Source organism: Eretmochelys imbricata, chromosome 10 (assembly GCF_965152235.1).
Source record: "Eretmochelys imbricata isolate rEreImb1 chromosome 10, rEreImb1.hap1, whole genome shotgun sequence".
Taxonomy (NCBI): domain Eukaryota; kingdom Metazoa; phylum Chordata; order Testudines; family Cheloniidae; genus Eretmochelys; species Eretmochelys imbricata.
The window spans coordinates 1,748,940-1,767,732 of NC_135581.1; the positions used below are offsets into that span (position 1 = coordinate 1,748,940).

At 46.5% G+C, this 18,793-nt stretch overlaps 1 protein-coding gene across 2 annotated transcripts in view; it reads right to left on the bottom strand.

Moving 5' to 3' along the window:
• Nucleotides 1-18,793, bottom strand: part of USP31 (ubiquitin specific peptidase 31) — a 67,394-nt gene that overhangs the window by 26,598 nt on the left and 22,003 nt on the right. For both annotated transcript variants that reach the window (XM_077827736.1, XM_077827735.1), the window contains exons 2-6: nt 9,416-9,553; nt 6,428-6,516; nt 5,029-5,121; nt 3,436-3,571; nt 2,648-2,792 (exon numbers count right to left, since the gene is read on the bottom strand). In XM_077827736.1, the coding sequence (XP_077683862.1) occupies nt 2,648-2,792; nt 3,436-3,571; nt 5,029-5,121; nt 6,428-6,516; nt 9,416-9,553 (601 nt within the window). The remainder of the gene's footprint in view (nt 1-2,647; nt 2,793-3,435; nt 3,572-5,028; nt 5,122-6,427; nt 6,517-9,415; nt 9,554-18,793) is intronic.

Here is an 18,793-nt window from a genome sequence, read left to right on the forward strand (position 1 = left end):
ACATATAGGAGAAGGTTTCAGGGAGTTTAGAACAAAAGGGACATGACCTATGCTGAGATTTCAACTAAAACAAGGAGTTATGCAAGGAAAGGGGGAGCAAGTTGTTGGGTGACCATGGTCAATGAGACCTACATATTAATGGGGCTGACAGCCTGAGCTCACACTGTCAGCACCGGAGCAGAAGGAAGGGCCCAGCTGTAAGCCTGTGCCCAGCTGACAGTTCAGGCTGTCAGCAGTGCATCGGAGGAGAGAGGAGGGGAGCGCAGGGCTGTCTGTGTCCCACAATGCCCTACTTCAGTTGGTGGATTGGATGTGATTCTGGGGAGGACGTGCACCACCAACAGAAGGCACAAGAAGGAGCTTTAATTACTGTGGTGGCTGTGAGTCAACTTAACTTTGTAGTGTAGACAAGTCCTCGGCTAGTCTCAAACAGGCAAGGACAGGCAGAGGGCAAAAATGCCTATAGCATAGCTGACTAGGGGAAGGGACATCCCATTTCCACTGCCAGTGTCCATGAGGAGTCTGGTTACATCCCCAGAGCATGCAGAGTGAAGGGCGAGGCGTGAGTGCTTGGTGCTCAGGAGAAGGGACAAGACCTACTGACCTAAAGGGAAATTAACTGGGCCCTAAAATGCAGATCAGGAAATAAAGTTCTCTGCCAGCCCCTAAAAAGGGACCCCGGGGCAGAACAGAGCCTGATGATGGCAATGTCTCCAGCCAAAAGGAGGGAGACTGAGGCAGCTGTGGTGCACTGACAAATCTACGATACCTACCCCAGTGTGGGAAATGCACAAGTACAGGGTAAGACAGCTGCTGGGAGGATAGTGAAGGATCCTGAGCCAGGTGGGAGAGGGAATTCTGCTCACCTTGACTCACTGGAGGTTAGGGGGGTGGACAAAAGGAACCAATGGTGTGGGAGATCAATACTCCATCACCTGCACCCAGAGGAGCTGAGGTGGGGCCACCAGAGTCCTGGAGTCCAACTTCAGGGGAGGTGGGGCAGAGAAAGGAATTTGGCTATGGGGGAGGTTTGAAGACATTCCCTCAGCTTGACTTTTCCTGTTCAAAGCAGCGCATTGTTGACAGCCACTACAGAACTATTTCTCTCTGTGGTCCAAAGAACGGCTGCTTGTAAAATTCCTGGGTGGTGGGAAGTGGGGAACCTCAATCCAGAACAGAAGCAACTGACCCCTTAGGGCCCCACAGAACATGACACATGCTGCCTAGAAACTGCACGAGCAGTGGGAGAATTAGGTCTCAAGTTTCCATCCAAAGGGTTTGGGGTAGCAGGGCAAGAAGGTGCTTGTGAAAGCTCAGTCCCATATGTTTAAAGAGGAAAATTATATAGGATGCTGGTCAGACAACGCCTTACAGATTTTTGAAGGATGTTTGCTAGCAGGGCTGTTATCCGAACAGGTGAAACGTAACACAGAGAAGTAACGGCACAGCTGCCACCCCGGGAATACCCCCACCAAGGCACTCACTCAACGTGCTCCCCTCGGAAGTCAGTCAGCACCCTCATCACACCCACTTCCGCAGGGGGAGAGATGTGGCAGACTGACAATATCCTGACTGAGCCTCAATGAATTAAGTTACACCTTACTGAATTATGGTTAATACCTCTGGGGTACACTGTATTAGAAATGCAAGTGTTTATTTACTGTCATGAGATTGTATGGACCTTCTTTAGCAGGAAGACAGGATTAATGCAATCTCTGAAAGGTATTAGGACCATCAAAGATCTTTCTGCAAAATGTTTGAAGTGAATTCCTAGGAAGTACTTGGAGGTAAGGGGAATGCCAACCTCTTGAAGATACATTCTGAAGAGAGAGGCCCACTTTGTACCAATTACCTACTTCTGGAAATGCCAGGTCAAAGACCCCTGAACTGTATAACGTGCGAACTGAACATGTTATGAGTGTGCTTGTTCTGAGCTGAAGCTGTGATGAACTGGTAACCCTAAGAACTCTCTTAGGGAGGGGTACTGATGGACTTGTCCTGCCACAATTCATGTAAGGCTTGGGGTTCTTAGTACACTTAAAAGCATGTCTGTAGGTTCTTTTATTGCTTTTAATAGGTTTTCCTCTGCAATGCTTTTTACCGGTAGAATAAAGTAGGCTTGATTGGGAAGTCTGTGCGGTAACATATCTGTAACAATTATACTTGTTATCCATCTCTAAAGAGAAAACATGCAGGTGTTCTTGAGCAATTTGTCCATGCTGGGAAGTATTCAGTGAAGGCAGGGACTGTGCAGCCTGGAGACACCGGGTCAGAAGGAGAGGGACACGTCTCCATCCAAGAGAGGCAACAGCTGGGGAGCTGGACGCCTGAGCGAGTGCCCTTGCTGAACTACTAATGAGCAACACAGGTGCAGTTGCCCTGTACTGTAACAGATTGCTTGGCAGCACCGCTCCACCACAAGGTTTGGTAATGCCAGGTTCCAAGCTAAGCCGTCTATGTTTGGAATGCCAGCCCGTGGAAGCAGAGCTCAATTCAGAGTCAGCAAACCAGGAGACACTCCACGTACCGCGTTAGGCCTAGGACATATATAACCAAATGCCCCCTTTTCAAACAAATTCCCCTCAGCCAATACTCCAGTAGAGGTGGAGTTGGAGGGAAGAGGTGTTTAGAAGACCTACCCACTTACCTCTCTGACTAAGGATCCCCTCAGGCCTAAATATCTCAGGGGTCTCAAAGGCAAAAATGCAGTCACTGTCCTGAACGGTGTCCAGGTCATCGGCATCACAGAAGGAGCGATGGAACCCATCGTAGTACATCTCAGTCAGCACAATCTACAAGGCAGAAGTGGAATAGCAGCCATTAGACCATCAGTGCCAGCCACTGCCGAGCTGCAAACTCCCAGGATGGCAAAAGAAGTTAACGAATGGACTTTCGCTGAAGCATTTTGGACAGAGGATAGGAATTCTCCAGTCTTACAGTACCAGCCAATAAGGAGAAATTGGGGAGGGTCTGGCCATGAGGGAGTAGCTGGGATCAAGGGAACACATGCAGAGGTTTTCGTGGGACCCTTTGAGTGTCATCTTAGTAGTTTTCCCTTCAGAGTCTCAAAACCTGAGGACATTTCCCATGAGGCCCTGCTGGTTTCTCAATAGTGAGCAGAGTACACACGGGCACTCTAGGGCTGTTAGGCAGAAGCACCAGGCTTTCCCTTCCTCAGGTAACAGAGCAAAAAGGAGCAGAAGCAGCAGTGCACCTGGAGGCCTGAGCAGGGAACTGGTATAACCTACAGGCAGCCAAACTACACATAAGAGACAGTGCGTTCGGTCTAGTTTCTGCAGTCACCCATTTCCTCCATAAATTGAGGTCCACTGATCTGAACCCCGAGCACCCATTGTTACCTGCCACATCAACCAGAAGAACAAACAGATCGGAGGACACCAGCGGCAGCACGGCGACCGAAGATCAGCCCATTACCTGCTCAGTGGGTATCTTGGTTTCCATGGATACCGCTTCACGCAACTTGGCCACCGTTCCAAACAGAGGTACTGCCACACCGATGCGCATACAGTGCGAACACCTCCCTTGATACACCACGGTGACATACAGAGGGCTGCAGAGAATACAGGGGAGAACTGGGATGGCTGAACATTTCTATACAGTACCTAGGAAAAAAACAGCCCGAGCTAAGCTTGGTCAGATCGACAAAGCAGGCTGCAGAACCCTGAATGGGGATTTTTACATTGCACACATCATAAGAATACAGACCATTTCTGATCTAGTTATGACTCAATCTCCAGGCCATTTAGGGATGGGGAAACAGTGTAAGGATGTCACTCAGTCCTTGGGTTGCGACTCAAGCCTAGTTCCCACATAGAGTTCCCTAAGAGGCTGGTTGCATCATCAGTAATGAAGTCATACATGACCATTCTGGGCCACATTACCCTGGAGCTATTCAGGCAACAAGACCCACCCAGCAGATGCTTTGGAGTCCCAAACGTCTACCAGACCCTTAAATAAAGGAAGGATGGATACCTATCTTGCTCCAAGTTGGAGGTATGTTCTCTATGGTGCTAGCCTCTACTCTATGTACTAACTGGGGAGTCCTCCCAAGGAAGTGGAATCACAGAATACAGTTCCTCAATGAGGCCGCCCTAGATGACCTCTTGATTGAAGGGTAATCCTAATTTTACCTCAAGGATCCTTGTAACGTGGCCCAGATCAATCAAAACTGACATCCTAAAGACACTCTCAGAGAAGTGCTGCTGGGAAAACCCACTGGGTTAAAGAGAACGGGAAGAGTGGAAGCATTTTTGTAGCCTCTTTTCTACAGCTGGTTGGAAGTTTTCCCCCAGAACATTTTCCCATTGGCAAAAGCCAATAGCAAAATGGCCTTTCTGCAACCAAATATTTTCTGTTTACATTTTTTAAAAAATTTTATATTCTAGAATCAAAGAAATGTAGGGCCGGAAAGGACTTTGAGAGGTCATCTAGTCCATCCTTTGCACTGAGGTAGGAACACATCAATCTAGGTCATTCTCTGGCAGATGTTTGTCCAACCCAATGACTGGGATTCTACAGCTTCCCTAGGCAACCTATTCCAGTGCTTAACTAGCCTTATAGTTAGAAAGTTTTTCTTAATATCCAACCTAAATCTCTCTGTTGCTGCAAACTCAGCTCATTACTACTTCTCCTACACTTGGTGAAACCGGAGAACAATTAAAAAAAAAAAAGTCAAAATCAGAACAAAAAACTTAATTCCAAAATTTCATTTTGGGTTAAAGTTTTGTAGGAAATTTCAATCTTTATTGTTTTCATTCTGCTTTGTATAAGAAAAGCTTTTAGATTTATGGAATTCTCTGAGAAATAAGAAATCTAGTTCCCGCACAGCTCATCTTTTCAGCATTTTTTGGGGGCTCAGAATACAGCTCTACCAGTCCATTCAATTCAACCTAATCTGCCACAAATCTTGTTGGCATCTCAATCTCTTCTATAAAAAGATTTGCAATGCTACCAAGCATTGGGAAAGGCGCCCAAAATTTAATTTCGAGGCACAGATTAGCACATTACCGTGTATGAGGCAGAGGAATTGGTAGAGAGATGCAGAGGAAAGGGTCAAAGGTGTTACTCTGCTTCTGACAATGAGGGCACGTCAGAGAGGACCTGTTAAAAACATCAATCGGGTTAAAGTTACATCTCCCATTTAACTAGGGACAAGCAAACCATCAAGAACAAAAACAGTGACCCTGCTCTTCCCGCCTGATCAAACCCCTTCCCCCACACACTCCAGCAAGGCTCTGCGCATTTTGCTGTAAATGAAAGACGCCTAATTCCCAGATGCTCACGCAGTAATTAGTCTCTGAGCTCATTTATTACAGGGCATGACAGGAAGAGAGACTCCTCTCTATTATTCCACTTTGCCTCCACTAAGAGACATTTGTGAAATTAACAATTCACCCATATTTGATTCTAATATAAAGAGACTGACAAGGACTATTCTCCCCCAGACACGTGGGCGAGGGGAGGTTATGCAGGCAGCACTGCATGGGCCTCAATCTCATTCACTCAGAAAGAAAGGAGACTCCTCACATACGCAGGCACACACCCGGAGTATTTCATATCCCAAATTAACAAGCCATAAGGTCACTAAGTCTTGCTCATGATTCTGTAACATCCCAAAGGTTTATTTCTTTGCCACTGGGGAGCCTCAGTGACATACTGGGAAGACCGTTTAACAACTCAATCTCCTACACCAGACTGGCTGCAGTGCTGCTGGGAGAGTTTGGAAACTGGCCTGTTTTTTTCAACTTCAGCTCTCAGGTGGAAAACTGTGGCTGTTCCCATGAACAAAGGGGCAGTGAAGGACTAAGCGCAGAATTTCTTTTCTGCTAGAAGGCTTCCTCATTAATGATAAATTACTACAAGCTTGTTTGGGATTCTAAACTCAAGCAGCCACCACATGCCTCCAGTTCATACCACAGGCTCCTGACTTGGCACAACCCAGGCAGATCTCAGACATGCGAAATTGTGTCTCACACCTTTGCACCCTGACCAGTCGGGCTGGAAACGCCATGGGGGCTTAGGTTGGGGGTGAAGGCTGAAACAAGCACTCCTGATTTACTGGCAAGAGGGAAACAAATGTACGTTTTCCACGGAAGTGACAAAGAATTTTAGTGCAATAAAACTGGCCGTTACTCCCCTTTGGAGCAAGATTTCATTTACCAGAGTGAGAGACAACCACTAAGGGAGTCTGATCAAGTGGGGCATGGAGACACAGCAGCACTGTAAACAAAATGGAGGGCTGCAGAGGGTTACTTGCCTGCCACCTCTCCGCCCCGCCTGCCCCCACACCACACACAGCCCTGCTGCACTGCACCGGGCTCTGCCACCAGGGATGAAAGAATCTTATTGTGATTATAAAGACATGCACATAAACCCCATAATCCAAGTGTGCTGAAAGTTACTGTACCTGTACTGAGCTTGAAAGAGTTCCTGTACGAAAGTGCTACTGATTGGAAAGCCTGGTGCCTCGAGCAGTGCAGCATCTTCCAATGGTGGCTGAAAAGAAAAGGCAGTTCTAAAGGGAAGCCTGCCAGGATATGCAGGAGTGCCACACCAATCACATACAAGAGCCAAGTTAGGTTCTCCTGAGCTAAACATACCAGGACAAAACCAAGTATTTGAAATTGCAAGTGCTTTCAGGCCCACAGAGGGGACTAGAGCAACTGAGCAGCATCTTCGCTGGACATAGCTAGCACATCAGTAAGCTGCCAAACTTAACTGGTGGCAGAGTCAGGGGTCACCATTCACACTGGATTGTGCTGGTGCACACTTGCCATGCATTGACTGAGAAGGCTCTTTGCAGCCACAGGGGCCAGGAACAGCCCTCCGGCTACTGCATTTGTTACAGGAGAGAGATCATGGCTGGGAAGTAGGGCTGTTGATTAATCGCAGTTAACCCATGTGAATAACAAAAAATTAATCGCGATTAATCATAGTTTTAATCTCACTGTTAAACAGAATACCAATTGAAATTTATTAAATATTTGTGGGTGTTTTTTTTACATTTTCAAATATATTGATTTCAATTACAACACGGAATACGAAATGTACAGTGCTCACTTTATATCATTACAAATATTTGCACTATAAAAACGATAAATAAAATAGTATTTTTCAATTCAGCTCATACTAGTTCTATATGCAATCTCTATCGTGAAAGTGCAACTTACAAATGTAGATTTTTGTTATATAAGTGCATTCAAAAACAAAACAAAGTCCACTCGGTCCTTCTTCTTGTTCAGCCAATCGTTAAGACAAACAAATTTGTTTCCATTTGCAGGAGATAATGCTGCCCTCTTCTTATTTACAATGTCTCCTGAAAGTGAGAACGGGCATTCGCATGGCACTTTTGTAGCTGGCATTGCAAGGTATTTACTAAACATTCATATGCCCCTTCGTGCTTCGGCCACCATTCCAGAGGACATGCTTCCATGCTGATGATGCTCATTAAAAAAATAATGCTGTTATAAAGGGAAGGGTAACCACCTTTCTGTATACAGTGCTACAAAATCCCTCCTGGCCAGAGGCAACATCCTGTTACCTGTGAAGGGTTAAGAAATTCAGCTAACCTGGCTGGCACCTGACCCAAAGGACCAATAAGGGGACAAGATACTTTCAAATCTTGGGGGAAGGAAAGCTTTTGTTTTGTGCTCTTTGTTTACGGGGTTGTTCTCTCTTGGGACTGAGAGAGGCCAGACAGAAATCCATCTTCTCCAACCCATCCTAATCCAAGTCTCCAATATTGCAACCAGTATAGGTAAGCCAGGCAAGGCGGATTAGTTTATCTTTTGTTTTTTTATGTGAATTTTCCCTTTGTTAAGAGGGAGGTTTATTCCTGTTTTTTCTGTAACTTTAAGGTTTTGCCCAGAGGGGGGATCCTCTGTGTTTTGAATCTGAATACCCTGTAAAGTATTTTCCATCCTGATTTTACAGAGGTGATTCTTTTACCTTTTCTTTAATTAAAATTCTTCTTTTAAGATCCTGATTGATTTTTCATTGTTCTCAAGATCCAAGGGTTTGGATCTGTGTTCACCTGTACAAATTGGTGAGGATTATCATCAAGCCTTCCTCAGGAAAGGGGGTATAGGGCTTGGGGGCATATTTTGGGGGAAGAAGTCTCCAAGTGGGCTCTTTCCCTGGTCTTTGTTTAAAATGCTTAGTGGTGGCAGCATACTGTTCAAGGACAAGGCAAAGTTTGTACCTTGGGGAAGTTTTTAACCTAAACTGGTAAGAATAAGTTTAGGGGGTCTTTCATGCGGGTCCCCACATCTGTACCCTAGAGTTCAGAGTGGGGAAGAAACCCTGACAAATGCATTAATTAAATTTGTGACTGAACTCATCAGGGGGAGAATTGTATGTCTCCTGTTCTGTTTTTCTCGCATTCTGCCATATAGTTCATGTTATAGCAGTCTCAGATGATGACCCAGCACATGTTGTTTTAAGAACACTTTCACAGCAGATTTGACAAAATACGAAGAAGTTACCAAGGTGAGATTTCTAAAGCTAGCTACAGCACTTGACCCAAGATTTAAAAATCTGAAGTGCCTTCCAAAATCTGAGGGGGACGAGGTGTGGAGCATGCTTTCAGAAGTCTTTAAAAGAGCAACATTCCGATACGGAAACTACAGAACCTAAACCTCCAAAAAAGAAAATCAACCTTCTGCTGGTGGCATCTGATTCAGATGATGAAAACGAACATGCATCAGTCCGTACTGCTTTGGATCGTTTTTGAGCAGAACCCGTCATCAGCACGGAGGCATGTCCTCTGGAATGGTGGTCGAAGCATGAAATACAACATGAATCTTTAGCACATCTGTCACGTAAATATCTTGCGACACCTGCTACAGCAGTGCCATGCAAACGCCTGTTCTCACTTTCAGGTGACATTATCTCCTACAAATGTAGACAAACATGTTTGTCTGAGCAATTGGCTAAACAAGAAATAGGACTAAGCGGACTTGTAGGCTCTAAAGTTTTACATTGTTTTATTTTTGAATGCAGGTTTTTTTGTACATAATTCTACATTTGTATGTTCAATTTTCATGATAAAGAGATTACACTACAGTACTTGTATTAGGTAAATTGAAAAATATTATTTCTTTTGGTTTTTACAGTGTAAATATTTGTAATCAAAAATATAAAGTGAGCACCGTACACTTTGTATTCTTTGTTGTAACTGAAACCAATATATTTGAAAATGTAGAAAATATCCAAAAATATTTAAATAAATAGTACTCTTATTGTTTAACAGTGCAATTAATCGCGATTGATTTTTTTAATTGCTTGACAGCCATACTGGGAAGCTAATACAGAGATATTTTGTTCCAAAAGGAAAGCTTCCGTGGAACCACTACAAAAGAAATGCCCTTGCTGGCCTGTGCTGGATTTGCCTTACCTTCAGTGGAGGTCTGCCACTGTATTTCACTAAATTGTTCAGGTCTTCATGAACTCTGTCTAACAGCCAGAGCAGAAATTCCTGCGCATCATGCTGTGAGTTCCCTCGGTACTGCATGGAGTTCTTCGAGACAATGCTCTGCAGAGGAACAGCAAAGAGGCCTTCAGAACACAGTATAAGCCCAGGGTCAGAACATCTGCCTTCAGGAACAGCCCTGTGATCAGAAACAGGCTCAGCTAGCCACTATATTCAGAAACATACAGCTTCCCTGTTGTCGAGGCGCAGCGTTTACAGGTGGAAGGGGCAATGGGTTCTGTGCCAAGCTTGCAGTAAGCCGAGAGCCGCAGGAGATGTGGAAGGTGCTCTCTGACCTGAAAACCGGACAGCAGGGCTAAGACAGAGGCTGCCAAGGGGCCTGGTTTCTATTTTAGACAGACATGTAAGTGATGCACTGGCTGATGCAAAGAGATCAGCACCAAAACGACCAGTCTGTAGAACTAGCACTAGCTAAAAATCAGGCAGGTGCATTTTAGACCCTCTACAGTGGAGCAGCAGCACGTGCAGGGAGGCTGGCACAGGGGTCTCTTGGAGAAGGTGTAAAACGCCCCTGGCATGTTCCCCCCATCCCTCCCAGAACAAGAGGAAAAATCCAGCTCCATTATTAATATTCTGTTTTGAGGGACGATCTACATTCCTAGTCTAGCCAGGCCAGCAATACTCACCTGGCATGGATGGGGCACCTATACTGTAACACAGCTTTGTCAGTTCTAAACCCATGCTAGGAATCATGTCACAGCCTAAAAGGGTCCAACTTCCTGCAACACAGATGCTACTATGCACACAGTAGTACAGTTAGATCCATAGCATGCCCGGGCCATAAAATTCTCCATTATTTCAAATCGATAAACATGTCTTCACAGTGTCTCTGAGCTTGCGCAGTGTTACTGTGCACAGTTAACCAATCGCCTGTTCAATCCAGAAGTGGCTGCATTTCAGTGATAAGTGAAGTGATCCACAGGTAGGTAAATGTCAGGGCAGTTTGCAAAGTGCTTTGGAATCATTTTGGATAGGTGTTCACGACATATCTTGATTAGCTTCATACTCAACGTATGGAATCCTTAGCTTTAAGCTTTTGCTGTTAAAACGTGTCTTTGGACTCAAGCTTGTGTCAAAGAGCCAGAAGTCAGAAGAATCACATAATCCTCCATTGAGGACACTCAACCCTTGAAGATAGCTACATAAATCCAAAATTTATCTGGATTAGCAAATAGAAATTCCAGCCACTGCTACAATCCTGGGCAAGGGGCTGCATGCCCGAAAGCACATTTACCAAGTGTTTCATCAACAAAGTGAGTGCAATTTTTCCCTTTGGTAAATATAAAGCATCAATGACCCAGTGCACAAACCTAGAATGGAGAGCATGGTTTGCCTTCATATCAGATATGTTGCTACAAACAGGACTTAGCTGTCTGCCTGGAGAGGCAAGAAACTGGGAAGTTTGCCAGAGAACTGCACATTTATCTAGCTATCAGAAAAGTACTATTTATCATACCACTACTGTCCTGGACTGAAGCCATTAAAGACAGGCTGCCATCAAGAACTACATCTCCCAAAGGAACAGCACCAGCAGACAGCAATACCTGATGGAGTCCCTTCACCACTTCTGTAGAGCAGAAGTGATTTCAAATGCTGCTTGTTAGATTTTACTCTGAGAGCCACACATTCGGAGCGGGGGAGGCAGACATCTGGTCTTTTACCATTGTCTATACATAGGAACATCATGGCTCTGGAGCTTAGAGTTGTGATTGAAAGGAGTCTCAGAGCTAAAGCGACCCAAGTATTGACAAGCTAAACTGATAATTGATATTTCAACCTGTTTTCTCTAGCTGAACACATGGTCTTTACAAGCATGCGGCAGATAACTCCTCAGACCCATGTCATCTAGCCTGGATTCTACCTCCAATATTCCCATCTACACAAAAGGCTCCTGTCTTAAGTGCTCCAAAGTCATCTCCCCGCTCCCCAAACCCATCTTCAGTAAATTCTGACAAGGCCACTCTGCCCCCGAAGCAGACTGTGCCGTCACACTCCACGTTATTAATCATGTTTATCATGGCAGTGCTAAGGACCTGTCAGGAATGAAGCCCCATTGTGCCAGGCACTGTACAAATACACAGTTGCAGACAGTTCCTCTCCTGAAGGACATACAACCTAAATAGACCGGACAGACAGGGTCAGGGAAGGGACAGAACACAGAAGCAGAGTAAACACTCTGATGGTAGCAAAGGGCATAACCACCACCAACCCAACAAATACTCCCCAAAGAGACTGCAGGTGGTGATGAGAGAGAGAGAGAGAAAGAGAGAGAAACGCGCACACACACAGCACCGCTGGAGCGGGGATTGAGAGAGACTCGACTCTCTGGAGAGGGATTTCCACACCAGGGGGGAAAGCTGTAACACAGGAGCTACACTGGCTACTTGTCGGGAGCCAGAGGAATGAACCTAATTTACATCCGAGTTCCCAGAAACGTATTCGAAGCATGTGCACGCACCCAGGATATCTGCCCAGACTTGATTCTTCCTGGACATAAACAGGAATTGCTTCTTGGAGTTTACGAGCTGTGAAAACCTGCAATTCAGCTTCAACACCGCTGCAGTTTCAGGGATTGTGCTGGCCAGACTGCTGCTTACAATGCTGCTGCCTGTCTTTAGCCATCCTGCCACACAACATCCAGGCCCCAAACCAAACTGACCAGAGATCGAGAGACCCAAAAATGCCAAATATTGCTGGAGCAGCTTTGCCCAGCTTTTGCTAATGACTCCTGGCCAATAATGGGAAATCGGATATGGCGTGACAGGTGGAGAGATCGGCCATGTCGAGAGGGGGCTTACTGAGCAACAGCAACCGCCATTTCCTCAGCGTCATGGACCTGTCGAGTAAGTCGCCTGGGAAAGCGGCCCAGCACCTTCCTTCGGCCTGTCATTAGCCAGGAGGGACCCACATCTAAACTCCAGCGGTCACAGGGCAAAACCGTTCCTGTGTCTTAGTCTCAGCAATTGTATCCAGAAAATAATTGTCAGATTCCTCATTGAGCAAGGCTCAACTGCCAGGGTGTGCCAATTGCAGGTGATCTGAAAACTACTGTGAAGAAATTGAAAAATAGTTCTCTTTCCATACCAGGCATGTGACAGGACAAGCTTTCCCAATGCAACCGTTGCCAGTCCAGTAACAAAATATTCCTGCAGGACCAGGAACAAGAAAATGGGGCTGTAAGAGCAGCACAATCAGCAATAACGGCATAACCAACCCAGGGGATTGCTGGAAGAGACCAGACATTCTGCACACACACTCATGTTCTCAAGCCCCCCCTTCTCTAATCAGACTTTACAACAGATTTGTGAAAGGAGGTTGGGCTACTTATGTTATCCCTCTTGGAAATGGAGTCACCACTGGGGAGGGAAATGGGCCAATCAATATTGATTCTAATTCCTCAGTAATCTGCCCACTTGCCCCGAAGCAGCAAATGAGAGGAAGTGGAAGCTAAGGCCTATAATCTGCTCTCAATACAGATGTGCAATTCCCACTGACATTAGTGGATTTACTGCTCATGCCTGCACAGGGACTAGTGTCTTCCCACCTGCAAAGTCTTGTATACACCTGAGACCCATTATCCTCCTCATCCACCCCCACAAACCAAAGGGTTGCCATACAGAGAGTCATAGCTTGCAGACATTTTAAACCTAGTCGACTGTCAGGAATGGCAGGGGAACCTGTGGGTCTACAGTCCCGGAAAGCCTCACAGAAAGGACAGTGTCCTGATAGAGAACACACAGTACTAACAGAGCCCTTTGCATACTGTATCAGAAACAGGCAATGTAATAGCATTCACAAGCAGGCAGCACTGAACTGGGCCGGAGGTATTTGCAGAACATTGTAGTTTTAAACCACATAGCCCAGCAACTGGCAAGAATGCGGCTGAAGCAGAGATGAAGGAAGAGCAAAGTTATGAGGGTCCATCAGTAGCCAACATCCTGGCTCTGTAGAAGCATTTGATTCAGAAGCTCTTGGACATGATTAGAGGATTATCCCCACCCCACCCCCTCATGCATCTTCTATATATTTACACTCGTATGTTGGCCTGCTCTCTGATCACTTCTCCACCACCATCTTTTTAAGAATAAGGCTATGTCTACTCTGCATCATTTACAACGGCTCACTTGAAGCGCTACAGTGGTGCAGCTGAAGCCAGTGGGGGAGAGCTCTGTATGTGCAAGTGCTTACCCACGCAGCTGTTGTAGACACTGGTTCATTAAGGCTGGATCCTTCCCTGCCACTTTAAACATTATGCTTCAACGGGAGGAAGTTAGAACAGGGAGGTCCCTCTCCCATCTCTGAGTTCTCTCAAGTACATTTAATGGAGTGAATCTTTACAACATGGCAAATGAGGACAGACCTTGGCTTGCAGCCAGTACCAACAGCATTAATATCCAGCACTCGTACTTTCAATGGATATCAGCAATACGAGGGAAACAAGCAAGGACTAACTTACTGTAAACATTCAGACCCCATTTTAACTAATATCCAGGGGACACCTCACACCCTCTTTTTGGTTTCAGAGGAGTCCACCAGCAGGGAAACAAGGAGGCAACATTGGTGAGATTTCATGGTATGTGGAAAGCAAACTCCAAACCTCCCAGAAAGGCAGAAAATAAGGATCCAGGCCCTCCACGCTTCCCTTCCAGCAGGAACATCTAGTTAATTATGGTAATTTTACCCATTTGTAATATTTAATATAGAGAATCTAGGCGACAATCACAGATTTGCAATTCTCTCTCTCAGATCACTTCCCTGCCAAATCCCCTGTACATATCCATCAAGTGTTATCCAGGACAAGATAGTAATTCCTGACATATAGGACAAAATATTTGGAAGTTATACTAAAAACTCAATGGGCACAAGCAGGAGTAGCCTTTAAGATGCGACCTTGTCATTTTTATATTTGTTTAGCTTATAGCTGCTCTCACAATATCAGATGGGAGCAAACAGCTGGAAAGCCTAAAGTGGACAGTGTTTGGCTTCTTGTTAACCAATGTAGTGCAACATAAGCTTTTTTTATGCTGATTTGGTGAATCCAATGACAGGGGGAAAAAACCACCAGTTTTGGGGAATTGCATTTCACTTATAACATTCCAGGATTCAATGAGACTCACATTCTTTGCTCCTAGATGAAAGACCTTGCATTAGGCTGTTTTAAAAACACATCCAAATGAGTTCCTTACCAGGTATATAACCCACTTTTCGCCTTTATTTACCACTCCACCAAACTGTGTCATCTGCAAATTTACCTAGCGATTTTATACTTTCTTCCAGATCATTTCTAAAGATATTGAATAGCATCAGGCAGAAAGCATGTCCCTAAGGGACCCCACTGGCAACACTCCCATTGGAGGAGGATTCTTCCTTTACAATTATTTTTTGCTATCAGTTCACCAGTTTTTAGTACACTTTGTATGGGCAGCAATGATTTTGTATCATGCTAGTTTTTTTTAATCAGAACCTCACGCATGAAGTCGATGGGAGTTCTGCAATTCGGGCCAACAGTTTCTGAAGAAAGTATCTACAGCAGGAGTCAGCAACCTATGGCACGCGTGCCAAAGATGGCACGCTGCTGCCTGCCGGGTCCCAGCTGCCGGCCCCGCTCAGCCTGCTGCCAAACCCAGGCTGGGACCCCAGCAGGCAGCAGCGTGCCATTAAAAATCCTGCATGCCCTGGCCCGCTCTTCTCCGCTCCCCCCAGGAAGGGTAAAGAAGCTTGGTCCTGCCGGCTGCTATTGCAGGGCAGGCAAGCTCCACCACCTCCCTCCTCTCCCCCTTCCCCCAGCATGCTGGGTTCCTGCCCCTCCTCCTCTCCCTCCCTGCCGCTGATCACTGATGGCCCTTGCGGGAGAGGAGGAGAAGCAGAGCCCTGCTCCGGGGAGGAGGCTGCGAAGAGGTGGGGACGGGGCCTTGGGGAACCAGGGTGGAATGGAATCAGGGCATATCCACACCAGCCCCCTGCCGTGAGCTGCTCTGAGCAGAGGGCTGGGAAGTACCCCCACGACCCTAGCCCTCTGCCCTGACCCCCACACACACACACACACCCCCAGCCCTCTGCCCTGATCCTGGCACCCCTACACACACACCCAGCCCCCCCACGCCCTGACTCCTGCACCCCTCCTCATACACCTCCAGCCCTCTGCCCTGACCTCTGCACCTCCCACAACCCCAGCCTTGACTCCAGCACCCGCCTCACACATCCCCAGCCTCCTGCCCTGACCTCTGCAGCCCCCCCGACCCCAGCCTTTACTCCAGCACCCCACACACATACCCAGCCCCCCCACACATACCCAGCCTCCCCACACCCCATGCCCTGACTCTTGCACCCCCCACATTCTCACCCCCCCACACACACACTCTCTCTCCTACCTGAACCCCTCGCACCAAATAGGAGCTGCCCAGGTAAGCACTCCACACCCAAACCTCCTGCCCCAACCCTGAGCCCCCTCCCTCATTCTAGCTCCTGGCCAGACCCTGCACCCCAACCTGCTCCTTCACCCCCAGCCCTGTGCTTAGTGCACTCCCACCCTCAGCTCAGTGCAGAGAGGAAGAGAACAGGCTAGGACCAGCGAGAAGGTAGGTACCCACTCTATGTGGGCAGGGCCGGGATCCCAGACCAGCAGCGGGCTGAGCGGGGCCGGCAGCTGGGACCCTGGCTGGCAGGAGCCGGCAGACAGAATCCCAGACCGGCAGCAGGCCGAGTGGCAGCGGGCTGAGCCGCTCAGCCCACTGCTGGTCTGGGGTCACGGCCGCCGACCCCGCTCAGCCTGCTGCCTGCCGGTCTGGGGTTCTGGCTGCTGCCTCTTGCCCGCCAGGGTCCCGCTCAGCCTGCTGCCGGCCTAGGTGAACGGAACCCCAGGCTGGCAGCAGGCTGAGCGGGCCAGCACTGTAAGATCAGCATTTTAATTTAATTTTAAATGAAGCTTTTAAACATTTTGAAAACCTTGTTTACTTCACATACGACAATAGTTTAGTTATATAATATATAGACTTATAGAGAGAGACCTTCTAAAAAACGTTAAAATGTATTACTGGCACGCAAAACCCTAAATTCAAGCGAATAAATGAAGACTTGGCATACCACTTCTGAAAGGTTGCCGACCCCTGATCTACATTGTGGTGCCACCTTATTTTTAAGAAAACGCAGAAACTGATCCACATCACAGAACACTTGAGGAAATTCCACATAACTGAACATTGACGAGGCACACCAGGCAAGTGCCAAAGACTCAGACACAATCCACGCTCTGCCTTCCCGTGGCAGAGGCCTCTTCCGAGCTCCTGCAAATCCCTACAATCACCCTCCACACACACACCCAAAGCCTGACTCATCCCCATATCTGCCGCACAGACCAGTCCACCTCACCTGGGGCACATGCACAACACAGCTGGAGGAGTATGGCAGTAAGAGTACAGAAGACCTGATGGATTTGTGCAGTCTAAACTCTATTATCCAGAATTAGGGGAATAACTAAGTATTTTAAAGTTTCAAGAGTGAGCTATACCCTAGGTATTAGGGCCAATGTATGAAGTTTAATGCTCCAAGAGAATGTGGCTGAAGTTGGATTAGCTAGAAAAACCCAAAGAAATGTCGGAAAACCAGGACAATTTTTCCCCTAAAGCAGCATTTTTACACATTTCCTCAGCATTCATTAGTACATATTTTGCTGAAAAGGTTGCACAGAAAATTCAATTGGTCCTTGAATTATTGGGCCAACTTTGTAGACCAAATTCAACTCATTCAAATGAGTAAGAGGGACTTCAGTCCCAGTTTAAGTGCTAATCTCAATACAACCTTACTCCAGTGCCTCCACAATAATAAATTTGCACTTTACAGCCTTGTCAGAGCATTCACCCTTCCCACCAGACAGCACTTCACCCACTGAAAAACTGCCTAGGATATTATCCCCAGAGGCAGAAAGTCTACATCACAGACCAGCCTCACAACCATCCTCCTCGCCCTCTGGCCACTGAGAAGGAAGAGAGGGACAAGCAAGAAGCAGTTCTATGGCCTTGTCTTGATTAGGCGTGATGTTAGCCTGTTAGCTTTAACTCTACCAGTTTAGCATGCCAAAGCCTTGTTTATACTAGATTTTAAAACATATTAGTTATATGCTAATATGTGCTATCACCACACCTTAAAATCCTAGTCTAGACAAAGCCTCAGAGGAAAGTCTGCAGAACCCCTCTTGGAAGTATATAAGGTAAAAGTGAGCTTTCTATATAGAAATAGTCTACAGAAATCTAGGCCCAAGTTGCCCCATTTCCCCTTCCTCACTATTGTCTGCACATCATTCCAATCAAAAGCCTAGTGGCATTTGACCAAAAGCTTCACTGATGAGTTTTCATGCCACAAGGAAGCCAGCCAATACTGTAGAAATGGAAGTCTCTGTTCATAATGGAGAGAAAAAAGCCAGGCAACTAGAAGCAAACAGCACATCTTGGGTGGTATCTTCCTTCTCTGCCTCACAGGTCTCCAGGATACTTATCCTGCCCCAACTCCCTAACATCGAGAAGGGAGCAGGCAGAGAATAAAGACAGTTGCCTGTGGAGATGGATCGCTAGGTCACTGGACGTGAATCAGGAAGTACCACAGAACATCAGCTGCAGTTCCCTCATGAGTTGCTTTGCTCTGGAGACTCCACCGACAGTAGCTGCACCTTCCCGGTTCTATTCAGGCCCCTTTTGCCATCACTGCTGTGAAGTGGGTTTGTTCCTGAAACTTTTATATTTGCTGGTCTGTGAAATGTTACATGTCTTTCTTCTAATAAGATGCTGTGGCAGCAAAGTAATCAAACGACAAGCAAGGTAGAAAGGAAGCAAGAGACATATAGCAAAGAACACAGTACAATCTGGCTGTACCGCTAAGGAGCGCAATTAAACCTAGAGAAAAGATCAAGAGTAGACTCTTAATTACAAGTGCAATTTAGTAAGACAAAAAAAAAAAAAAAAGATGTTCTTTAAATTTACACTCAATGGCTTGGTAGTGGGATAGGGTCCTTCTCACTGCCAGGTCAACAGTTCAAGTCAAGCCCATTCTCATAGCCTGCTGCCCAGTCACTAGATGAGAACACACTACACTGATCTCTGGGGGGCAGTTCAAAATTGGCAGGTGCTCACACCACAAGAAAACCCACCACAATTAGTACTAGATTAATGAAACTGTCCAAGTTGTCAGACAGTTAAGAAAAATTGGATGGGCCACAAACGCAGAATAAGGAAGCCCCCTTGCACTCAAGTGGTGCCCACACTGAGAATTTCCTGCAGTTTTCCCACTGTT